Here is a 16,531-nt window from a genome sequence, read left to right on the forward strand (position 1 = left end):
ACTCTGTGCCAAGAGCATCCCCACTGTGATACCCCAGCATCCCCACCCCTGTCCTGCCCCATCCAGCACCCCCGGCCGTGACAGAGGGGAAGTCCTATTTCCCCTCTTACAGGAACCCACCCAGCTCTCTGCTGCTAACCAGAAGGTTCACTCTGAGCCATGCAGGGGTTCAGGCTTGAGCAAATTAACTACTTTCTAAATTTTAGTGTTTCATCATAAGAAATCAGTTGTCATCTCTGTGCCAGGTTCTGGGATTTCTTCTGCGCAATCCTGCCCATTGTGTCAGCACAGGGGGATGACATCTCCTGTGCTGCAGGGTCCAGGTCCTACATGCAGCCAGCATCAGGAGGCATCAGAAGAAGGGCAGGATGAGAGGGACAGGCTGGGCACAGCCCACCAGCCTTCTTCATCAGTGAGCACTTAATTAACCTCTGTGTTAAAGAGCCAGTTCTCAGGAGCTGTACTTAGGAGCTATTGGGGGCAGGAAAACTTCTTCAACAAGAAGAAGCAGGGAGATTGTGAGCTTCCCAGACCTTCCTTCAGAGCTGGAAAGCCTTCACACCAGGAGCATGAGCCAAGAGATGCTGGCAGCACCAGGCAGCTGAGCACAGCCCTCACTGCTCCATCCTTGTGCATAAATTACTTCCAGACTCTGAGCTAAACAAAGGGCCGTGAAATAATTCTGCATTTTAATAAAGTTAGCATTAGTGCCACTTTTGTCCTTACAGAATGGGAATTTGCATTTCTTTTTGCCAGCACACTCTACACAGCCTGCTGGCACTAGGGATCAGCCACAGCCTCCTGCTCTGCCTGCCAAGGACAAAGTTGGGTTTTGTTGCCTAATCAGGGAATCACCAGCAGTGCTGGGCAGAGCTGCTCTGCCCTACACCACTGTCCCCAGAGCAGTGCACCCCACACCACCTCTGTCCCCTGTCCCCCCACCGCCTGCTCTCCCACAGACCTCTGTCCCACAGCCACCCAGGGGGACAAACTGGCACCTGGGCTTTTGGTCTCTGGTTCTGTAAAATCTGGAAAGAAGCTAACTGCAGGTTCTCCTTCCCAAGGGATAGACATCCCCTGGGCTTGGAGCCTGCCACCAGCTGTGCCTCTGGCAGAAGGCAGGTGATGAGCCATGGGCTGCATGGTGGTGTCAGTGACAGTGATGGTGTCAGTGACAGTGATGGTGGCAGTGCTTCCCATCCTGGGACCCTCTGGACAGAGCCCAGCTGGTTTCTCCTTCTCCTGTGATGGTCTCTTCACCTCTGCATTACTCTTCTTTGCCTGGGGGGGACCAAGGCCCACGGGAAGTTCAGCTGGGCTGGAGACTGCTGCATTTTCCCAGGACAGTCAGACTGGGGTGAGTGTGTCCTGTCCTGCCCAGGCTCTGGACTGCTGCAGGGTCAGAGGTGCATGGGATCACTCCCTCTTTTGTCACAGTCCTGTGACAATCCCACAGTCCCTAGACCTTGGTCCCTCTGACAGAGATTTGCAATAAGCTGAGGAGAGCTCTGGGGCAGTCCTAGAGCATCACAGCTCCTGGTAGAGTGGGTGCAGGGGGCTGCTGGGCCCTCCTTTCACTCCTCCATCCTCCCCCTTCTCTTCCATCCCACTCCCTCTGCTCCTCCAGGGCCTCCTGTGACCGGGAACACTGTGATCGGAGCACTCAGCCTGTTCAATTACTGTCAGTTAATGATGATTAATTTACAATTAAGGGCCTCTAAAGGGTAGCGTGTGTGTTAAATAAATATTGATCTTTCATTTTCAGCCTCAGATGTATTACCCAGTTATGTGGAAGGCAGCAGTGCCAGGAGTGGGGCTGCCCAGACCTCTCCCCACACGAGGACTGCCACTGCTCCACATGATGGTCATTTTCTGCTCCTTTCATGTGTCTGGAATATTTTCCTTACACCAGAGTGTTTCCTGACACCTACCTGACTCTTTTGTCGGTAATGAGTGCACTCTCCAAGATGTATTTTTCTAAAACCCTTTTATCAGTCAGTCATTAGCTATACAGCTCTCCTCAGCTGCCAGTTTTATCACCATTTTTAACTTGTGTTTGTAACTGTGAATGGATGTCTCCACATTATCAATATTAACACCTAGATCCAGACTAAGCTTCTGCAGGATCCTTGGTTCAATGTCCCACAGGGTCCTTCCCAGGCCACCTCACTCAGAGGACATCTAGAGATGCCACAAATGGTGGCACTCAGGGTCACAGCCCTGGCATGAGCCCAGCTGCCGATTCCTGGTCCTCAGGAGTCTATAAAAGTGCCTGGACATGGTCAATCCATCCCAAATAAACAGAGGCCACTTTATCAGGCACCAGAACCAGCAAGCCCTGGATGCTGGTGCTTGGTAGGGTCTCCACAGCAGCAGAGCTGCTTCCCTTCTGGGATTCCTTTCCACACGTGAATGATTTGGGAGGTTGCAATCCCACCCGACCTCCAGCCATGCTGCTGAGACAGGCAGCAGGAGCTCTGCTCCTCCTCCCCAGCACCATTCCAATGCCAGGAGCAGGGATCCCTTCTCTCTGCAGTGCATTTCTTGGAAGCAGGCTCAACAGTAAGAATATTGTCTCTGGCTTTCCCTTTCATTTGAAGCATGTATTTAAAATGATGCTTTTGTTCCGAATGAATGAGCTGATTCATTCAGAAGTGCAGTTTCTGTTTTTGAATCAGCAGAGCTGTTTATGTCCATATAACTGTTATTTTAGTCCTGACACTGATGTTTATGAATAAAATTTAGATCTCATTCAGAAGTACATTAGCTGTAGCTATTTGGCTTCTTGTTAAAGCATTATTTTTTATTGAGAAGACTACATTGCCAAGCAGCCCCTTCTGCATCTTGTAGCAAACTGAGTACCTCAAAGTACAGATTTGGTAAGGCCAAAGGACAGCATGTGCCCCTGCCCAGCACCCAATGTTCAATGTGCCCCTGCCCAGCACCCTGGGTCCCAATGTTCAGTTTGCAGATGATGGGAAAGTCTGGGTTACCTTGGGTGACCAGGGGGATGGAGCAGATGTGCCATGACTTAGGAGGAGGTGTTTGGGGTCTGCTGGAGCCATCTGCAAGCCAGCAAATCATTGCTTATTCATGATGGACTGGATGTTGGGTGTACTAGAGCCAATTAGCTCTCCCATGTATTTATTGCACTTTTTGTGCTAGAAGGAAGCTGTTAAATGTCAAAAACACTTTAGCATTTTAGCAGGAAGATAATTTTTTAATAGATTCCACCTACAAAAAAGGAGCTGACTGGCAGAATATTAAACTCAGGGAGATTTATTTTTAATCTCTGCCTCCAAACAGCTTGAGCTAACCATTTTTTAATTGCTTCTGGCTGATTAATACTGCTGTCCCTTGCCTGTCCTCCTCACTTGGTGCTGTGGCCTCTCACATCCCATTAACCTTTTCTGCAGAAGGGACACCTGGCCGAACTGAAGAATTAACTCTTGTAATTAGGAATGTAAACATCAGATACTGCCTGCTAACATCCACGTGCCCCATTCCTGCTTTTTCTCCGTGCTCTTTAGGGCAGGTTCCCTCCAACCAGGCTCTTCCCATCAGCAACTTCCCACACACCAGCTTCCAGTACTTTCTAAATTAATAGTCCTTTAAAAACCAAATCAAACTCCCAGCAGCTTTGGTCCTCCAAGCTCTGAGGTTGCTGTTTGGATGGTGTTGGCTGCACCGTGTTGGACTTCAGAGAAGGGCACCAGCAGTGTTCATCAGGACTGTGTGGCAAGTCTTGTCCTCTTCCTTCCTTTGCTGATTGATGCCTGTGAGCTGTGTCTGCTACCAGCAGCTCAATAGTGCTCCTGTCCAGGGCTGAGTTTCCACTCTGGTTCTGTAAGCTGTCAGCACAGCACCATGTAGGGGTGGTGTTTCCGCAGTGACACTACCAGCTCCTACGAGGTTTAATATTTAGGTGAAGCAGTTTGCTCTCAGGATCAGTAGTTAACTCCCTGGTGCTGGATGGAACAATGAATTCATTATTTATAATATGATAGGTTCTGAAAAGTAAGGTGACTTGTTTCTCAGTAATATAATGAGCTATTTTGAGTGATGCTAGGTTTAATGGCTAAATCAATATGTGTATTTAGTGTTAGGCTTTATTTTAGCACTAAGTGACATGAGATAAGCAGACTTAGAGAGTGTTAATTGGTTTGTGTTTAGCATTTACACTAATGAGAGTGTGCAGTGCTGCCCAGGGCTCTTCAGCACTAGTAATTCTGTTTATCCAAACCAGCAGTTGTTTACTCTATTGACTGGAGTGGAATCAGGCTGTTTTTTCACTTACTTGACTGCTATACTGCATATGTGAATTTAGCAGAGTCCTGGCTAAACCTAAGCTGTGCTGCACAGAGCGTGTGTGTTTGTGTATGGGGAAAAGATGGCAAAACAAACCCTGAAGGAAACAAAACATTACTGGGCACAAAGTCACTATTGTGAGGACTTCAGTACTGCAAGCAAAGAGCATTTATTTTCCCTTCATGGCCAGTGTTTCCCTGTTTCCCCTCTGCCTACGTTTTGAGGGTGTGCAGAGGGGAAGATGAGCCATGATGTTCCCCTTCCCAACTCAACTGGGCCAGAACTCCCATGGCCCTGTTCACAGGAGGGATCTTGATCCACCATTCCCCTCCAGCAGGCATCTCCAGGCTCCCATCTCTGCTGGCACAGGAGTTGGCTCTGCTGTGCTGCTCAGGTAGGGATCCTGACTGGATCCAGGGCCCTACGGATGCAGCCTGTGGGGTCTGTCCTGGGTGCAGGAGCCTACAGTGTGCCAGAGGCCCCCTCTGGGCTCGTCACTAGCCCAGGTTTGTGTCTGGCTTGCTCTGAGAGGAGCAGATGTCTGGAGAAGAGCTGCTGGAGCACCCCAGAGCTCAGGCACAACACGATTGCCTGTGAAATGGCTTGGAAACAGCCTCACCACTGCCGTGTTCCCATCACCTGGCTTGCTTTTAATAGAGTTGGTTTTGGATCATTTAATTTTTGTCTAAACATTTGCTTCCCAGCTGAGGTCTTGGAGAATGGAGCTCTGGCTTCCTTAGCCAGTGCTGAGCCCCTGGAAATGGAAGTGTCTGCTGGAAGCACTGCCACCTCTTCCTGCTGCTGGAAGCTGCCTCCTGTGCCATCCCGGGCTCCTGTATCCCCCTGCTTCCTCTACTCCCAACCCAGCCCCCTCTGGCAGAGCAGGGAGGATGCTCAGTGTGCAGCAGGACAGACACAGAGTCTGTTGCTCCCCTCTGCTCTGGGCTCCACTGGAGGCAGAACAACATGAAATACTTCTTACTTTACCAAGTTTTATTGATTTCTGCCAAACACCTCCTCTGTGGGTCGGGGGGTCAGTGTGGGGTGGGGGGAGTTCGGAGCTGCTGTTATCTGGAGCTGCAGCAGCATTGACTGTCCCCTGGACGGATGTTAAAGGGAGAGTGAAAGGATGTGACAACTCGGGGTGGGAGAGGAAGCTCTGCTGTACCCATTGCACTGACTGTGTGATCCGAGTCAGAATGAGAATCATAAATCTTTATTATTTTCTGTCTCAGCTGATTTGAACCAAATGCCTTGGACAGGGATATAGTTCACATCTCGCTGAAAACTGCAAAAAAACTGATTAAATGTACAAACTGATATAAATAGCACTCTATCTGTGTTAATGCCCAAACTGTCACTGCTTGAGGAGAGGATCCTGTGAGGATGGAGCTCTGCCCCAGTCCATGACAGCTTCCTGGGTGTTTTCAGAGGTGGTTTTCTCCCCACTGCCATTTATTTTGGTACTTTGTTTCTGTGATGCTGGCTGTTATTATGATGCTGTCAATTACAGATGGCATCTCTGATTCTGATTGCACTTTGGTTACAATTAAGCATCCTATAGAAAAATCGAAATGCTGGGTCATTAACATGAAGTAATAATTAGGTAAACCATTCAATTATGGAGGAAAAAAAATCCTTTTGAATAATAAGGATATTGTATGCCTAAAAGACATTCAGATGCCACTGTATTACCATTTGTGCATACATAATAAATAAATTTAAACACCAAAATAATCAAGAGAAGCAAATAATAAATAGCTGTACCCTCGGTAAAAGCCTGGACAGCATTTCTCCCCCCTGGGGCAGAAGAGAAGCTCCTGAATGGGAATGGGGGAATCCAACCTCTGCAGCCCTCAGCAGTCCCTGGGGGGTGATGCCTGGGTCTGATGCTGGGACTAGAATGGTGCTGTGTCACCTCTCTATGACTTTGGGGTGCACTGAGGGCTCAGGAGCCAATATCTGCTTTCCTCTGGTGCCAAGCTGGGGACATCAGGAGCTGCAGGGAAGAGTCAGGATGCTCCTGTCCAAAGCTCCTCGGGCTCCTTTGTGGGAGGGTTTGTGTCAAACCTTTGTCCTCCTCTCCCCTGGCTGTCCTCAGCACAGAGCTCAGCCCTGGGGTGTGTACAATTTTATTATCCAGCCTACACTTCCTCTTTTGTCCCTCCTTGTTATTCAATCTGTTCTGCAGATATTGCTCCTCTGTTGTCCCTCTGTAACACTTTCCAGCCTTTTAGCTGTTGATGGCTCACCTATTACTCAGGCGCTGTGTTAGGATAACATCCAGACACATCTGAAGAGTGGACTTTATTTACTGTTTTTCCCTGAAAAGCTTTTAGCATAGTGCAGCAGTAGTGCTTTCACTTAGGCAGCTGCTATTGTCAGGTTTTTTTTTTTCCTGGTAGAGGTAAATTTTTCAGATGATGAAAAATGTCTCCTCACGATGTATATTAATACTAAATTTTGATGTGCTATTTCCATGATCTTCCTTTTCAGGAAAGGCCCATCTCTGGGAAACAGGAGTGTCTTGAACCATGCAGTTGAGTTAAGCAAGTATTTTAAGTGACTGTCTATAGCTCTCTTCCTCACCTGCATCTTTTCCCTGTGAAACTGGCTTTTCCACTATGTCAGTGCAAAATGCATGAGCTGACACTTGATGGACTTGTACCCTTATGCTGAAGGGAAACCTGAACACAGAAGAAGCTATCCTGAGCTAAACATCCTCAGTCAGATATCCACAGTGAGTCCCTGCTCACCTTTGTGAGGGCAGGGCCTTGATACTGCTCAGGTGTACCTGAGGGATGCAGGAATTCAGTCTGGAAGATGACACTGAGGTGTTCCCAGTGAACAGCATAGCAGTGCTGCTGTGACAGTGAGACTTAGTCAGGGAATCATAGAATTGGCTGGGTTGGAAGGGACCTCAGAGATCATCAAGTCCAACTGTTGATCCACTACGGCCACGGTTCCCAGCCCATGGCACTCAGTGCCACATCCAGTCTCTTTTTAAATATCTCCAGGGATGGAGAATCCACTTCCCTGGGCAGCCCATTCCAATGTCTGATAACCCTCTCCATAAAGAAATTCTTTCTAATCTCCAACCTAAACCTCCCCTGGCACAACTTGAGACCGTACCGTCTTGTCTTGCTGAGAGTTGCCTGGGAAAAGAGACCAAACCCCCCTGGCTCCAACCTCCTTTCAGGCAGTTGTAGAGAGTGATGAGGTCTCCCCTGAGCCTCCTCTTCTCCAGGCTGAACACCCCCAGCTGGCTCAGCCTCTCCTCATTGGATCTGTGCTCGAATCCCTTCACCAGACCAGTTGCCTCCTTTGGTCCTGTTTCAAGACCTCAATCGCCTTCCTGAACTGAGGGGCCCAGAACTGGACACAGGACTCGAGGGGTGGTCAAAACAATCTTGACTGCAATGGGGTTAGAAGTATGCATTTCTGGTCTTTCTCACAATATGTTTCACAGCTGAGTGCAAACCAATAATAAACCTCTAATGCTGAAGAGATCAGTCCAAATTCAGCCCTGGTAGAAGGATGCCACACTGAACAGGCACAGTCCTCCATCCACAGGACTGGAGTGGTGCTGAGACTGCCTGTGTGACACTGAGATGGTGTGTCAAAGCAGATGTGCAAAGCATATCCAGCTGTGCCAGGAGCCTGAAGGGCTCTGCTGGACTTTCCAGGGGAACTGGTGGCCACTGTGCTCTCACCGTGGCTGCTGGGAGGACAGTGGGTGAGGGCACCCTCCATTTGGAAGGAAGTGAAATCCCAGCAGGACTGTCTCACCTGAGACTATCCAATCTGATTGAGCTGCACAGTCAGATGGGTGAGGGAGTTTGACACAAGGCACTAGCAATATCCCAGAGGAGATCCTTTTGAGGAAAGAAGAAAGCAAGATTGAGCATTAAGATCATTATTTCAGATTGCATTGTCCAAGCATCAACAATCCATATACTTGAGAGTCTTTGGGGAACACAAGGCTGTAATAGCTGTCAGAACAGAAAGGGTTATTTTTAATTGCAACTGAATGGATCTAATCTTGTGGTGGCTGTTCACAAAACATTGCTGAATTAGTACAGGTTCCATAGTTGCTTCATCTAAAAGACTTTAATGGATCAGCTTAGTTCTCTGCTCCATGATTATAGCGTCTATCATGCATGAGCCAGATGGTCCCAGTGAAATCAGAGCATATTTATATTTTTGTCTTACTCAGCCAGCTGCCCACTGATTTTGTTGTGTAGTGGTAGGAGGAGAGGAGCCTTCCTCTGTGAAGTGTACCCAACTCTTCCCCTAGCCCTGCCATCTCCTAAGCCCTGTAGGATGAACCAGGGCAGAGCTGTGTCCCTGGGCAGCCTCCTGGCACAGGTTTAGCTGCTTCCTGGTGCACAGGGGGATGTTGTCAGTTCTGTAGGCAATGAGAGCCATTAAAGAGGTACAAGGACTGAAGAGACCCTGAGCAATGCCTATAAAACCTCTGAATCCCTGACAGAATCAATAGTGGGCTCTCCAGAGAAACTTCTTATCCAAGCCAACTTAAGCACATGCCAATGAGCCGTTAAAGATTTTGCATTTTGCAGAGACACGGAATCCCTTCTTTTGTGATTGTTGGACTCCAGATTGGGCAAGGTGATGACAAAAATTACATTAGGAATAGCTTGTACTCCACAGACATTTATCTTGGCACCTGGGGGAGCACCTGGGGTGATGCTGGTGGGCTCATCCTTCCTCCAGGCATGTGCCCTACTGGCCCAGGCCCCATCCTGTGGGTTTGCTACAGGGGGAGGCAAAGAAAGTGGAGGAGAAGGAGAGAGCAGGGGAGCTGTGCCCCTTGAAATGGAAATCCCAGAGCTGGCATCAGGGATGCAGCAGGGTCTTGAGTGACTTCATCAGCCCAGGAGAAGGAGCTTGGGAGGGTCTGGGCTGCCTCCATCCAGGCTTGGTCAGGGTGCCCTGCTGAGCACGCTTGCCTCCTCTCGGAGAACTTGGCTATTGACACAATTTCCAATTTGGCATTTCGGTTGCTGTAGCAACTCAGTGCTGCCATTCCGGGATCAGCTCAGCACATTTAGTCACTCGGTGAGTACCTGCGTTGGTATGGCAACGAGGGACCCTGCTCCATCCTGCTGCTCTGCTGCAGGGGGTGAGTGGGGGGGCATGGGGAGACAGGGACCCACCCGAGTCCCAGGTGTTCCAGCTGTGGTGTCCAGGGTCCTGCATCCTGCACTGCCCAGGAGCAACTTGGCAGGGAAGGTGGCTGACACAGAGCAAGGAGTGTCCTCACAATCTCATGAGTGTTCTGCATGGACAATAAATGGGTTCGGAAATCTGCGACAAGGCAAAGCTGCTTGTCTTGGAGAAGGAGACTGATGGTCCCAGGCAACCCTTCATTTAGGGCATTTAGCCATGCAAGAGCAGAGCTGGAGTCACAGATGAGGAGGGCTCACCCCTTTCTCCCACTGCTGGCAGATTGATACCAGCTTGCAAACCATGAAGCTGTTTCAGTGAGTCTTCTGGGAGAGATGTGTTTTGCTCCAGCCCAGTCTGAACTGGCACCTGCTTTTCTGAAAGTGCTTTACAATTGGTGTTTGATGTTTTTTTAACAGACGTGTGCAAGCCCTTTGAATTAGAGCAGTATGAATCTATTAGGCAGCAACAGATGCAAGTTTTATGTCTCTTATTAGAAGGGATTGGATTCTGAGGTTTAGTGATGTGCAAAGGATTGGACTTTGGAGAGATTGAAATTATTTTCAGCGTTAAGTACAATATTTCTAAGCTAATGCACTCAGTCTAGAATATAGATTCACAGACCAGAAAGATTATGAAACATTAAACCTACGTAAATTCAGCAGTAAATTTATGTTTGAACAAATTCAACAAGAGATTTGACTTGGGGGCTTACAGCAAATAGGTTCTGCTTTTAATGCACATTGCAGCCTTCAGTTGCAATGCTGTTCTCCCACTGGAAAGTCCTACGCCTGCTGAATTACTGGCAGGTCACAGTTGACAGCTCAAGCAATTATACCAGAATGTGTTAATAATAAAAAAGAAAATTACTTCATGTTTGTCTTTTCAGAAGACTAAAGCAGATGTTTGCTCCACCCTGAGGAGCAGTAGAGATGAGCTCCAAGAGCAAGTGACACTGTTGCAGCACCTGGCCAGCACCTCCTTCAGGTAGCAATTGTTCAGATCCTCCTCTGTGCTTCTCCAAACCCTGGGAGTTACTGGAAACTTTCTTCTCTTGTTTGGAACATGAAAACAAAGAGTCCTTTCGAGTGGGATTGCAGGAAACCTGCAACATTGTGAGCGAGCTGCCTACACAGAGATAAATGACAGCTGTGACTGAACGAATAAACAAGATAATCTGGATTTAAATAAACCACAAGGGGATTTTGGCAACATGCAAATTCACAAATTTATAAAACGTATCTTTTGAAAATAAAGAGCTTGTCTGAAGCCAGCAGTTAAGAACAATTACTGCTGCACATTTTCCCAATGACGGCTTTAAGCAGCCTTTGCCACAAACCTGAGGAGAGGCAGAGCCAGATGATGCCCTGCCCGCCCCTCCCGGTGCCTCGGGGCTGCTCTGAGCACTGAGCAAAACACGGGGAGAAGAGAGAACAGGGAGTGCCCCGTCCAAGGGGGCTGCAGGAGTGCTGGGGATGCCTGCAGAGCAGCCTGGCCCTCCTTAGCACTGGGGAATGAGCAGGAAAGGAGAGAAATATCAAAAGCCCAAGCAAGCACCCAGTAATACATATTTGATGAAATGCTGTGAGGACCAGGTAATTTCTGGATCCAAGCCCAGGAGTGGCAATAAAAATTTCATTATGACATTGTGCCGTGCAGGGATGCTGTTGCCAGCAGCGTGAAGAACTGATGCCTGTCCCCGCGTGAAGAGGCTTTCGTGCTAATGGTGGTGGAGCTCCTTCCAGGGGAAACACCTCTGTGGCATTGTCCCTTTGTCATTGCCGGCAGGCTCCAGCCTCCTCCTCTGCAGGGCAGGAGATCAGCAAGGCAGCCCGGGAATCTGCCCAGGAAAAGCAGTGCCTAAAAAGGGAGTCCGAGACGAAGCAGAGTTTGGGGAAAAGCCCAGAGCTGCAGCAGTTCTGGTGCTCTGCAGGGCCAGCGGGTCTCTTAAGGACACTCCACGGCCCCTGAAGTTACATCTTAACCACACCACAAGAACTGAATCTGCTTTTTCTCCTCTTTTCCTTGATCATTACTTCCCTGCTGTCTCTCCTGGGTGCCAACCTATCTTTCTGTTTGTCTTAATTGTGCACGGAATCAAACACAGTCCTTAAATATGGCAACACTTGCAGATTATTAACTTTGCAATTTCTTGGCTCCTGTTTATAGTGATAACATCATCTGAAGGGGCCGTTGTAATTAATAGTTTGCTCATGCTTCTTTTATAAACCCCTGGTGTGTTTGTTTTATACTTATCAGTCAGTGCAACTTGTTTCCAGTGTAGTGTCTGAAGTGTCCCCAGAACAGAGAAAAGGCTTAGAGGTTTGGGTTGTTTGTTTGGGGTGGTTTTTTGCAGCAGCTTATTGAAACCATAATTTAAAGTAAAAGCTAAGTAAGTATAATATTAAAGGCAAGTAAATCGCCTTGCCCTGACCTTAGATCAGAGAGGACCAAAACCCTTGTTTACAAAACTGTCCATAAAGGGCTACTGCCACAGCAGAGCAGTGCTGGAGGGAGAGAGGACCCTCCACCTGGTTGTCACCAGCCCCCCCCCCCCGCAGCAGGCCAGACTGGAGAGGGAGCATGGGTGAAGGAGAGTAGCAGTGCTTCCTCTGACTTCTGATTGAATTTTCTCTCAAACCACAGCCATCCAAACCCCCACAGATGACAGACTCAGTCCATTGTACAGAGCTAGGGCAGGGTGAGCATCAGCACGAAGAGTGGGGAGCCAGCCAGCCCCTGCTTGCTCTGAGCTTTCAGTGTGAGACCCTGCAGGCAACTTTCTGCAGAGAAGCCAGGAGAGACCAGAGACAAAGCTGTATGAGAAAAACCCAACAAGCTAGTGGCTGTGGCTGCAACTGGTGGTACCCAGCCCCAGCAGGGCAGAGGTGCTGCTGAGTCTGTGCTCTGGGGATCTGGGGTTGGGCTCCCTGTCTGTGCTGAGGGTGTGTCTCATAGTCCAGCACAGCTTTTAGCTTCTCATAATCGCTGCATTTTGACATTTGACAGCCTGCTGCGTGCTGCCAGGGTGTCTGACTCAGAGGAGCACACACCAGCCTGTCCTGCCAGTGCAGCTCCCTCCTCCTGTTCAGGGATTGCACAGGAAAGCAGATTATCCTGCCCCAGCCCAGCGTGCAGAGCTGCTGCAGGGCTCAGGTAATGCAGCTCAGTGAGGAGGGGGAGTGTGCACTGTGTCCTGGGCTGGTGCCCAAGGAGCTCATACAGAGCCATTTCCAGCCCCTTCATGCTGTTGTCTCACCATATGTTTCTACTAAAAATAGCTGTGATGTGAAGGGATAATCCTGCAAGACCCTGAGCATCACCACCCCTGTCCCTGCTGCAGAGTTGGCCGGTGCTGCAAGAGCTTCCTGGGAGCCCTGGCACGCTCCTCCTGCCTCCCAACTCTGCCTCCTTGGGGAAAATTACCCAGAAACAGGTTAAACAAACGATGCTTCATGTGAGTCTGCCTGGGCACAAGTATTTGAGAGGCTTAATATAAAAATGTTGTTAAAACACGGTGAAGAAACAGTCAACACTGTGCCTCCAACACCTTTGACCATGCACACAGTGGGTATAGAAAACCTTGCATAGGGTCCAGCCAGTGCCCTGTCCCAACCCTCTGTTGTGTCCAAAGCAGCAGGGCAGGGACACAGCCAGAGTCACTGTGCCCATGGCCCTCTGGCCTCTTCAGCACCCAGCAGCTGAGGAGGCATGAAAGGGGTTGTAGTGCTTCTGCCCGAGTTGCTGTTTTGTACCTTCCAGCTTGCCATCATGCTCTCTAACTGGGGGAACCTGGGTTGAGCATTTACCTCTTCATTTTCTTAGATATAAATGCTATCTTGCTACAGTTTCATTTTACAATAGGGTAATACACTATCCAGAAAAGTCTTGCTACATGCTAATTTATCCAGTAGGCAAATTCCTTTTGGCTAATAAAAGTGCTTGCACAGGAAGCTCAAAACCCAGCAGCAATTAATTATTGACAGAGCATGTGAATTAGAGATAAAAGAAAAGTCATTCTTTCTCACACACAAGATAGTAAATAAATTTAATTATTGTACTAGAAGCAAGGGATCTTATTCTATATTAAGTTTTATTAGCTGAGACGTTTAAAAGCATGTCATCATAACAAAAAGGTCTCGTGTAATCCTAACTGCACCACTCTGGTACAAGGCTCTGAAGTGAATAGGCTTAATTGAGCAAATGGAAGCAGATGGCTTGCTGAACAGACAGGTATTGTACTGGTTTATTGTCAATTAACTTTTGTCTACATGTGCCTATGGCAAACTGACTGTATAATGTGTTACTGAGGCCAATTTAACACTTTAGGTGCCCATTGTGCCCAAGGTCCAAGAAGAAACAAAGCCAGAAGTTCTCTGGTCCTCTGGGCCCACAGGTGTGGGCAGCACCTCTCCTCTTGAGCATCCACCAATACCTGCATAGGGCTGGAAGGACCCTGGGGTGTCCACCCCTCCCCGACCCCTTGCTAACCATCCCTCCTCTGCTTCTGCACAGGAACGTGATGCCCAAGACCCTGGATGGTCAGATCACCATGGAGAAGACCCCCAGCTACTTCGTGACCAACGAGGCCCCCAGGCGCATTCACTCGATGGCCAAGGACACCAAGCTGATCGTGGTGGTGAGGAACCCAGTTACCCGCGCCATCTCGGACTACACCCAGACACTCTCCAAGAAGCCAGAGATCCCCACTTTTGAAGTGCTGGCCTTCAAGAACCGGACCCTGGGCCTGATCGATGCCTCCTGGAGCGCAATCCGCATTGGGATCTATGCCCTGCACTTGGAGAACTGGCTCCAGTACTTCCCCCTCTCCCAAATCCTTTTTGTCAGTGGGGAGAGGCTCATCACTGATCCAGCTGGGGAAATGGCCAAGGTTCAGGACTTCTTAGGCCTCAAGAGGATTGTGACAGAGAAACATTTTTATTTTAATAAAACCAAGGGGTTCCCCTGCCTAAAGAAGCCAGAGGACAGCAGTGCTCCCCGCTGCTTGGGCAAGTCCAAGGGTCGAACTCACCCCAAAATAGACCCAGACGTCATCCATAGACTGCGGAAGTTTTACAAACCCTTCAATGTCATGTTTTACCAAATGACGGGCCAAGATTTCCAGTGGGAGCAGGAAGAAAGTGATAAGTAGAGCCATGAAATCAAGAAAAAAGTTTTTTTCTTTTGAGATGTGAATCATCATTAAGAGACCCAAAACTCGCTTGGGGCTCGAGGCCGCGCCATGCCAGAACAAGACTCGTGTGCTGTCAGGGTTGCAGCCAGAGCTGCCCCACATTTCCAGCTCTGAAACCTTAGTGGCACCTCACCTGGGGTGGCACTGGGCTCTCCCCCATGATAGTGAGGGATGAGGGGGGTGTGGAAAGAGGAGGTAGAAGGAGCAGGGCTCCTCAGGGTGGTGAGATGCTTTGTGTTGCCCTTTTGTTGCTGGTGTCCCCTGGCAGCAAGGCAGGCAGGGCTGGCACCTCCTCAGGAAGGTGGGTCACAAAACTCTGGGACACTGGGCACTGGGACAAACACACAGATGGGATTTCTCCTGCTCTGGCTTTTAGTTTCCCCAGATGGCAGCATCAGATCTGGTAAATCTGCACAGGACACATGGGTTTGTAGGCACACTGGTGTTTGTGTGTGGAAGGGGTAAAGCCAGAGGAAATATCTTCAGGAACTTTATTTGCACCGGACCTGTCAATCACTTGTTGCACTAAATCCAGTATTGACCTAGTACCAGAGAACACCTGGGCCCAATTCTCCCCTGACAGATGGGTGTAACAGTTGGAAGGAGTCAGTTCTGCTTTGCCAGGGTGCTCAGTGAGACCAGACCTGGTGGTCCCCTAGGCCCCTCCTGGAAGCTGCACCGGGGACCCTCCCCAGGCACCTGCTGGGAGTGAGCTGGGGGTCCCAAGGCAGAGCTGCACAAGGCTGTGCCCTGCTCCACCATCCAGAGCCAGGAGTTCTTGCTGGGAACCAAGGGGTGATGGCAGGGACTGGGCTGGGAGACAGCCCCAAACCAGGGTCTGAGCAGGGATGAACCTCGAGGACCCTGGCACTGTCCTTGAGAACGAGAGCTCTGCTGTTTGCTGTGGGCAGAATCAGGAGTGTGATTTTCCAAAAACAGGAATCACCTTCCTCTTTGCTTCAGAATGACAACACAGAGTTAATTCCCAGGGTGAGCACTGCCCTGCTCACTCCTTCCCAGAGGTGATTTCTAAGGGCACTCAACTATTGCTGATGCTGTCTTTGTTTCAATGAGTGTAAGGATGCCTGCTGGGTGGAGCACAGATGGGTGCCAGTCCCTGTCCCCCATGGGGTCCCTGGTTGTGGGAAGACATCCAAGATATGGTGTGGGATGGCTGTTGGAGGCCCAGGACTCTGTTTTGATTAAAGTGGCAAGAAATCCCTGCTGATGTAGCTCACCAAAGGAAATTGCTGTCATGTTGGGTAACAAGGTGAACCTGCCTGAGGTTTCACAGCCTGATGTGGGGTTCATGATATCATGAAGCTGTGCTGGTGCCTAGGACTGGTCAACAAAAATACTGAAGCCATTTGGAAAATTTATACTGTGGGTTGTGCTGGAGGGGCATCACAAGACCCTGCTAACATCATGTCAGTTCCTAACAACCTGATTAGATTTAAAAACAGCTCCTGATATAAAATGATTTTTTACAGACCCACAAATCCCCAAATGACATGAAAATTGGAAGTATGTAATGGGAATAATTTTACAGTGTTTTGCATGTAATTAAAATGTCAGATCAGCTCCAAAGTGAAAATTATTGTTACACAATTTGGTGGAACCTGCTCGATGGATCCAGCTGGAAGACAAGGGGCTCATCAAGGCGCAGTGACCAGGCTCCTCACCAGAGGGATGGCCAGGGATTTTTCCCTGTTCCCAGTGTGCTGCAGACCTGATCTGTTGGGCTGGCCATGGACATGGTGGGACTGGTGGCCCTGGCTGCTGTCCGAGGATCTCAGCTCCAGAAGGACACCATCCAAGCTCATGGTGTGGCCAGAACCTGGT

The 16,531-nt window shown here is 49.2% G+C and overlaps 1 protein-coding gene across 1 annotated transcript in view; it reads left to right on the forward strand.

Annotated features, from left to right (window-relative positions):
• Positions 1-14,647, forward strand: part of HS3ST4 (heparan sulfate-glucosamine 3-sulfotransferase 4) — a 46,446-nt gene extending 31,799 nt beyond the window's left edge. Inside the window, exon 2 of the mRNA XM_008490891.2 lies at positions 14,011-14,647. Coding sequence (XP_008489113.2) covers positions 14,011-14,647 — 637 coding nt within the window. The remainder of the gene's footprint in view (positions 1-14,010) is intronic.
• The last annotated feature ends 1,884 nt before the right edge of the window (positions 14,648-16,531 follow it).

Source organism: Calypte anna, chromosome 14, assembly GCF_003957555.1.
Source record: "Calypte anna isolate BGI_N300 chromosome 14, bCalAnn1_v1.p, whole genome shotgun sequence".
Lineage (NCBI taxonomy): Eukaryota > Metazoa > Chordata > Aves > Apodiformes > Trochilidae > Calypte > Calypte anna.